This window comes from Gekko japonicus, unplaced genomic scaffold, assembly GCF_001447785.1.
Source record: "Gekko japonicus isolate JY-2015 unplaced genomic scaffold, Gekko_japonicus_V1.1 scaffold98, whole genome shotgun sequence".
Classification (NCBI taxonomy): Eukaryota; Metazoa; Chordata; class Lepidosauria; order Squamata; family Gekkonidae; genus Gekko; species Gekko japonicus.
Window position 1 is genome coordinate 41,595 of NW_015164668.1, and position 8,641 is coordinate 50,235.

General features: G+C 47.4%; 1 protein-coding gene across 1 annotated transcript; it reads right to left on the reverse strand.

Moving 5' to 3' along the window:
• Positions 1-3,927: 3,927 nt before the first annotated feature.
• Positions 3,928-7,853, reverse strand: LOC107108658 (C-C motif chemokine 4-like). The gene is made up of 3 exons (XM_015409137.1): positions 7,714-7,853; positions 5,591-5,705; positions 3,928-4,305 (listed from the first exon to the last, which is right to left on the reverse strand). The coding sequence occupies exons 1-3, from the start codon at positions 7,796-7,798 to the stop codon at positions 4,218-4,220; spliced, it is 288 nt and encodes a 95-aa protein (XP_015264623.1). The 5' UTR covers positions 7,799-7,853; the 3' UTR covers positions 3,928-4,217.
• Positions 7,854-8,641: the final 788 nt, after the last annotated feature.

Here is an 8,641-nt window from a genome sequence, read left to right on the forward strand (position 1 = left end):
TTAGCCTCCGGCTCACGCATTTTTGCCTTCGCTCAGGAAGGATGGCTCCAGAACAAACTAATTGATGCAGTAGCCAAATTGTTTGCTCACAACTTTAATGCCGGTAGCTCACAAAGTAGAATTTTTGCTCACAAGACTCCACAGCTTAGAGAGAACATTGTTGAGCTACTGGCATTAAAGTTGTGAGTGAGCAAATTGGCTACTGCATCAATTATTTACTTTACTTAGTTTGCTCTGGGAGCCATCCTTCCTGAGCTAAGACAAAAATGTGTGAGCCAGAGGCTAAAAAAATGTGAGCTAGCTCACACTAACTCAGCTGAGAGGGAACACTGCCCGTGGGTCTATGCACCCTCCGCCCAAATGGGAACATATGTGAGAAACCCTGGTCTGCTCCAGAAGGTCTTTCTGCATCTCCTTCCACAAGAGGAACTCTTCAGCAATAGCCACTAGATGGAGCTCTTGGACAGCTGCTGCCAGATGTCAGCATCCTTCCCATGGCTCAGTGTCCCCTGCTGAAGAAGTCTCTCTAAAGCACCGGCATACGATGAATCCACCACCACTGCCTCAATCTTTCGCAGTGACGTGTCTGAGGCTAGAGGCACATTGTATGATAGCATCACCCACTAAAGTGGCAGAAGGCACACGGGTCAGTGGTATGCATATTTTGCACGCAAAAGGTCCCCGCTAAAAGGATCAGATAGCAGGTGATACGAAAGACCTCTGCTCGAGACTCAGGAGAGCTGCTGCCTGTCAGAGATGACAAAACTGATCTGGATAGACCAATGACTTGACTCCAAATAAGGCAGCTTCATGTATGTTCAAGCCGTGAGAGAGAAAATGTACGTTTCTCTGTCCCCGGCCCTTGGCCTTTCCCCCACTATTTCACTTTTTGCTATCTACCTCCTGTAGTGCTAAAGCTGTTCTCTGTTGCCCCCATACATATTGGGGACAATTAGCAAAGGATTTTTAAAAAGAAGAAGAAGAGATTGGATTTATACCCTGCCCTTCACAACCCAAAGGTGTCTCAGAGCGGCTTACAAACTCCTTTCCCTTCCCCTTCCCACAACAGACACCCTGTGAGGTAGGTGGGGCTGAGAGAGCTCTTGACAGAAACTGCTCTTTTTTCAAGAACAGCTCTTATCAGAACTACGGCTTGCCCAAGGTCATCCAGCCAGGTGCAAGTGGAGGAGTGGGGAATCAAACCCGGTTCTCCCAGATTAGAGTCCGCGCACTTAACCACCACACCAAAGTGGCTCAGAGTACAAGCGTCCTTTTCAGTACCAGGAGAACACACGATGTGCAATCCTCTGAATATCTGCAGTTGCCATTTTGTGTGAACAGGGCGATGTAAGACAAACTTACTGCATGGCTCAAACCTTTGCAGACTTAACAAAGGTCAGGGATTCTCTGTGTTCCGGAGCCCCTCTTCTTAAGAAATCTCATGCACAGACATCACTTGGAGGAATCTCGTACTCTCCAACAGCAGTGTCACAGTCTGTCTTCTTCTCTCATTGTTTTGACCATGCGACATTCCTCCGAAATCCTGCAAGACTGGCTTGCTGTCTCCTCCGGTATCTAGCACAAACTACTCTTACCTTCAAAGCCCTCCATGGTCTTACTGGGGGACCCCCCATCACTCTGTTCTTCTTGCCAGATACCTTCTGCCGGCCAACTTTGCCTCTGTTCCCATCTCTGTATCACTGAAAGTATGCTGTGTTCCCTCTCCTGGGCTAAATGTTGGTTCATGGAGCAGGCTGCAGGTCTCAGAGAAGCATCTCTTCCAAGGCCTGGGGCCTTGCTATACACTTCCCCTCCGGGTCTACATTTCCCAGATAGCCTCCATTTAGGGTTGCCAACTATGGGTTGGGAAATTCCTGGAGATTTGGGTTGGAGTGACCTCAGTAGGGTGTAGTACCATACAGTCCACCCTCCAGAGCAGGTGTTTCCACCATAGGAACTGATCTCTGTCACCTGGATATAGAGTTGCCAACTTCCAGGTGGGACCTGGGGATCCCCCAGAATTACAGCTCATCTCCAGATTATAGAGGTCTGGAGAAAATGAATGCTCTGGAGTGTGGACCCTATAGCACTCTACCCCACTGAAGTCCCTGTCCTCCCCAGGCTCCATCCCCAAATCTCCAGGAGTTTCCCAACCTAGACCTGGCAACCCTAATCCCCCTGTCCCCCACTGGCAACCCTACCTAGAGATCAGCTGTAATTCTGGGGGAACTGGAGGTTGGCAACCCAAGGGCAAAGTCACAATGAATGGCATCCTGCCATCACTGCAATGTTGATTCCCTCCATCCCTCTCTTGCTCCTGTTGCTCTACCGAGCAGGAGCAGCAGGACCAAGCTTAGGGGGTGCCCTGGGGGCATTCTAGTTGGGATCTCCATAGACCAGAGTGGTGGCAGCCAAAAAACCCCTTGATTGCTCTGGGGCTGTTGGGAACAGGAGCAGTAGGAGGAGGGGGGAGCAAATGAAGGTTGGAGGACTCCTTAAGAGGGAACACCCGTGGCAAAAAAAAAACAAAAAAACACCTTCCACAAGATTACCAGCCCTGGCTTGGGAAATTCCTGGAGGCTGGAGGGCTGTATTTGGGTAGGGACTTCCATTTCGCCTAGACTCTATGGTATACCATGGAGTGTGTCCTCCAAAGCTGCCATCTTCTCCAGGGCAACTGATCTGTGTTGTCTGGAGATCAGTTACAATCCCAGGAGAACTCCAGCCCCCACCTGGAGACTGGCAACACTGCAATGGCCCTCAGTTTCCGTGGCACTCCTCCATCCTCACAGCCATTTGAAGTTCTCCTTCTTCTTCTAGCAATTGTAGCCTTCTTCTCTCCTTTTCTGCCTCCAGTATGTGGAATGGCCTCCCAGAATACCCACTTCTGTCTCTTCCTTCAAACCCCTCCTCAACACTCACACCATATCCCCAATGGGCTCTTAGAGTAGTAGATAAATTGAAACTAATTGGATTAGATCCTGAAAATGTGTTAGGAGGTGGTCTGCAGTATGCAAAGAACCTAATATATCAAAGCCTTAAGGATACTGAAGCACAAAACGACTATGCAGCCCTGCCTTCCTATTATAAGAGATTAAAGATGGGACCAGGTTAAATGCCGCATCTTACCTTGGACTCATAAAAAACCCTAACTATAGATGGGCACTTACTAGAGCACGGCTCGATGTTTTACCCTCAGCAGTACTTTATGGTAGATATACCCGGACCTCCATGCATCAGAGAATTTGCTCCTGTTTGTTAGAACAGGTGGAGTCGGCCTCCCATATAATACTCCATTGTCCTATGTATGATTAAGAGAGACAGCAGCTGCTGATACCCCTTCTCTCACGTTTTAAACCCTTGGCTTATTATCTTACATATGACGAGGAATGCTTGATGAAGTTTTTATTGGCCGATACCTATGATTCTGTCACATGCAATGTTGCTAAATATTGTTACCTGGTAATCAAAAAGGGCAGAATGTATTGTAACCCGAGCCATTAATGACGGAATTGACCGGTTTGGTATTTTAGTAATTAAGGTTGTAAGGATCCTATGTTGTAGACTCTGTGCTGTACTACTTTGGTCTTTGCTGGTCTTATGACTGTTCTTAATAAACTTGAACTTGAACTTCTCAACACTCACATCTCCATGAAACCTCTGGGGCAACAACCCCTCAGTCCACCTCCCCAACTGAAGCTAAGCCTGTGTGTGACCAAATGATGCAGTCTCTTCTCCTTTTTACCTTCACCTTCACCTGCATTTGCTGGTTTGAAGGCAAAAAGGGAAACACCCTTCAATGTGCTAGAAGCAGCCCTTCTGCAATAGGGTGTCAGGTACGGAGTTTTGGAGGGGGAAACACATCACAAGGCAATATCGTAAAAAATATATATTTATTGTGGAAAATCCTATTTTCTATTGGTTCCATTCTACACAACACACGCACGCACATATAAATACATTAAAAAATATTTTTAAAAGGCTGCTTACTTAAATAAAATAATTAACAGGAATAATAGCCTCAGCTTGGGCAAAACAACTTAAATTATCATCACAAATCCCTGAGTTGGTCAATACATAACTACACCCACCCACCCCCGGAAAATGACAATGCAGGCTCAAGGTAATATTTTTGTTTGACTTGACAGGAAATCATGGGGGGGGGGGGCACAATGGCCTTTGGCCCCAACTGGAAGTGACTCTATCTCCAGCTCCGCTCAGTTGAGTTCCAAGTAAGTCACATGGTCTGAAACCCATTGCTCCGTGGGGTTGGCACAGATATTCCGGCCTTTCTTTGTAATGAACCTGGAGAGAAATGGAAAAAGGCAAGATTATTTCCTTGTTCTCTTCGGATACCAGTTGCACTTAAGAGACTTCCCAGCATGTCTCTGCCTTCCCTCCTCTTCTTTTATTACTCCCCACAACTTTGGTAAATGTGAAAGGAATGTACAATGCCAAGCACTGGATAATGACACCCCATCCACCAATCTGCCTGAAAACTTAGTCCTTCTCTTCGAACCACTGCAAACCATATATACAACGCTAACGGGAGTAGAGGGCAGTGTGTTTTTTTAAACTACAGAGTTCCACTTCCAGCGTTCTGCAGAAGAAGAATCTGCCGTGCCAAGGGACGCTTGCATGGAAGCAGCCAGAGTTAAAGGAACAAGATTCATTCATTATTGACACATCTGTTTATAAATTTCTCCCACTCGGCTAAACTAAGTGGTGGTGATGGCAAGTGCCGTTAATTTCTCTCTCCTCAATGGAAGAACTATGTCAAATGGATTTAATTAGAACAGTGTGCCTTTTTGTCTATTTCAATTACTTTCACATTAATTAGATAAGCTTTTTATCAATCACATTATACTTATGCTTTGTATAATTTTTATTCTTAGTCGTCACTCTTTAACTATATACTATTACTCTCACTCCTTATATCGCATATACCTGGTTTAGTGGTATTATAATGGAATCTTAGTTTACTCTGACAGCAATAGCCAGCTGCACTTAATTTGTGTATCTTACTATGTTTTGTGATAACAAAGTTGTGCTTAATGTTAAATTTTTTTATATTACTCTTTAGTTCAGGGGTACATTTAGATTACCCCTATCATGTATATCTTAGCCTGTTATTCAAATTATTTTTATTGTTAACTCAACGTTTCTTTTAATAAAAATTGTAATTAAAAAAAAAATCACAGCCCACTTACAGCAACCCCACGGGGTTCTCAAAGCAAGACCAGAGCAGAGGTGGCTTTGTCGTTGCCTGCCTCTGCGTAACAACCCTTGGCTTCCTTGATGGTCTCCCATCCAAATACTAGCCAGGGCTGACCATACTTAGCTTCAGAGAGCTGACGAGATCAGGCTAGCTGAGGCCGTCCAGGTCAGGGCAACTAAACCACCCAAGACACATCAACAGATCAATAGAATTTTTCAAGAACAAACTATTTCTGTCCATCGTACGTCACGACACGCACCCCTTGCAAATGCAAGATACATATGTGTGTGTGTGTGTGTGTGTGTATAAATCGGAGGGCACATCCGGCTCCCCCTTCTCCATCACCTAAAGCAATACAATGCTTTTACTTACACCACAGCTGGTTGAGAACATCTGCTGCTGGTTTCATAGTAGGATTCCAGCAAATTGCGTGGGATTTTCCTTAATGCGTAGCTGAAGCAGCAGGACGTAGGGGGATCACCTCCCACTGGAAGAGACAAGAAAACAGAATGAGTCTAGAATGCCTTGGAATCTCTCGTCCCCAAGATTTGAGGCGACTGGCACTGGCAGATCTGGAGGCCAGGCCGTGATCTCACAGCACAGTTCTTCCTTTGCATGCAGAAGGTCCCAGTTTCAAGCACTGGTATCTCTTAAAGGTTCTCATACAGCAGATACTGGGGAAGAACTGGAGAGATGCTTCCTCCAGTGGACAATATAAAGCTAGGTGGACTAATGGTCCAAATCGGTTTCAGGCAACTTCAGCTATAATTATCTAGTGATGCTGAGAAAGTTTATGGTCTGCATGGGCTTATTAAGAAACATAGTTTGGGGTCATTTCATCTTTGGGCTTTGAGGCCTAGTACTGGAAACAGGGGCAGAGGTTAATCCCCTGGCATGCCTACGGGATCCAAGGGGGTCACCAGCCCATGAAAAATAGAACAAAGCAGAGCTCAGCAGAGGCTCAAAGGGTCTCCCACCCCCCTGCATTGACCTAAACCAACGCAGACAGATTCTCATCCGAGACTGGAGACAGACAATAGTCTGTTTATCTGGAAGGTGATAGACCAAGAGTGCCCCTGTTTGTTCTGTTGGACCTCTCAGCAGCTTTTGAAGCCACCCAAGCATCGTACGCTGCTTCTGCTGGTCACTATTAATCTACAGATAATGAGCTTCCACAATATCTTGAGATAAACTTCAGTAGAAGAGATTTCTATGATAAATCTAGCCACCCGTATCTAATGGCGTGGATATTCCGGTCTAAAGGCCGGTCTAAAGGCCCCTGCCACACGAGGGAAGAAGGGACGGCCACAGTGCGGCTTTTAAAAAGCCGCACCTAAATAGGCACGCGGCGGCGGGATCATACAGATCCCCTGAGCCGCTGTGCATTTGCTCCCCGGCACGATCAGATGCCGGGGAGACGGGGAGTAAGGCACGGGAGTCTGCTGAACTGTGCATGTCGGAGCATGCGCCGGCGAAAGAACGCGCTGGCGATCCCATGGCCAGCGTTGCTGTGGCCGTTCGAAAAGAACCACCCCGGTAGGTGGTTCTTTTTTGGTGCGGATCATCGCTGGAAGGGCTGGATCGGGGACGGACACGGTACGCTTCCCAGATGTTGCGGTGGGATCGCGCCCGTTTGCTCCGCCCCCGTTCCGTCCCTCTCCCGGCCCTAATCCTCTCGTGTGGACAGGGCCTTTTTGTGTGGCAAATCTTCATGCAATGTTTTGAAGTACAGACCCCAGTTCTCCAAGATGTTCTGCTGCTCTGAAATGAACAGGAGCTGCTCTTGCGCCCTTCCTTTTGGTCTCAACAGGGCTTGTGCAGGACATCATCCCAGCAGGTTGTGCAGGACATCATCCCAGCAGGTTGTGAGCAGTGTTCCTTCTAAGCTGAGTTAGTGTGAGCTAGCTCACAGCTTTTGAGCCTCCAGCTCACAGCTTTTTGTCTCAGCTCAGGAAGGATGGGGCTCCAGAGCAAACTAATTGATGCAGCAGCCAAATGGCTCGCTCACAACTTTAATGGCAGCAGCTCGCAGAGTAGAACTTTTGCTCACAAGACTCCACAGCTTAGAGGGAGCATTGGTTGTGAGCCGTGTAAATTAATGGGAGGGTGTGTGGGGGTGTCGCCGCTTGAATCTTATTCCCCTGGCCCAACTCCGTCTTGGACCAGGAGAAGAAGGGGTCCCACCATCTCCCTTTCATCTACTGCAGCCTTGGGCCAGGAGAAGAAGGGGTCCCACCCAGTGTTCCCTCTAAGCTGAGTTCGTGTGAGCTAGCTCACAGTTTTTTACCCTCCGGCTCACACATTTTTTTTGTAGCTCAGAAAGGAGGGCTCCAGAGCAAACTAATTTATGCAGTAGGCAAATTGCTCGCTCACGACTTTAATGCCAGTAGCTCACAAAGTTGAATTTTTGCTCAGGTCTTGGGCCAGGAGAAGAAGGGGTCCCACCCTCTCCATCTCCCTTTCATCTACTGCAACCACAATGGAGAGCAACTGACCTGGTCCAGAGAAGGCCTGAGAGCACACGGCGAAGAGAAGCAGGAGGGCCAGTGCACAGAAACTTGTGTTGATGTTCATGTTCATGGTGGGTGGAGAGTAGCAGGAGCTGGACTGGAACCGGTTTCTCTTGGAGGCTGTTCTGATGTCTGGTGGCAGCTCCAGGCATCCTGCCCTCCTTTATATCGCAGCTGGAAGGGATTGAGTAAGAAAAAACACAACGGAATTTCCAGCTGATGTCACCCTGAAGTGAGGCAGAAAATAGAATCCATCACCTGCCACAGCGGAGGAAGTCTCTGACTCATCTTTTCACAGAGGAGACCTCCAAGTCTTCGCTGCAAAGATTGTGTGTGTGTTTATTTTTTCCCCCCCATTTTAGCGGAGGGCAGCCGAGAGAGGGAGAGAGAGAGGAGATCAGATTAGCTAAAGGAGGGTGGGGGTGGAGAGATGGTTCCCCCCCTCAGACAATGCTTTGCTGTGTCACCAAAGAAAACCCCATTCAGTATAGCACGCTGGCTTGCGCAATCTAGGAAAGAGGCAAAATGCAGAGATAAATCTTTTTTCTCTCTCTGATTCTTTTCCCCCCCCATTTGGGGAAACTGAGTGAAAAGTAGATTGGGGGGATTTTTGTGACACGGCGGGAGCGATGCTGTCATCTGAAAGCCATACATTTATTTAATGTGTGTGTGTATGTGTGTGTGAAATTCCCAACATCTGTATTCTAGTATACAACTATCCTCCTGTTTCTCCAAATAGCTCAGGATGGTATTCATTGTCCTCCCCTATCCACAACAGCCCCGTGAGGTAGGCTAGGCTGAGAGGGAGTAACAGGGCCAAGAGCACTCACCATCGCGGCAGAGTAGAGATTTGAACCCTGGTCTCCGAGGTCCACCTGATCTGGCCGTAGCTGTTTCTTTTGCTACTTGAACC

Excerpts from the sequence above, each read along its gene's own strand:
- LOC107108658 (XM_015409137.1), bottom strand. The coding sequence starts at position 7,798 with ATGAACATGAACATCAACACAAGTTTCTGTGCACTGGCCCTCCTGCTT. Across the intron at positions 5,706-7,713 it reads TCAGGCCTTCTCTGGACCAG|TGGGAGGTGATCCCCCTACG; the intron begins GTCAGTTGCTCT and ends TGTCTCTTCCAG. Across the intron at positions 4,306-5,590 it reads TGTTCTCAACCAGCTGTGGT|GTTCATTACAAAGAAAGGCC; the intron begins GTAAGTAAAAGC and ends ATTTCTCTCCAG.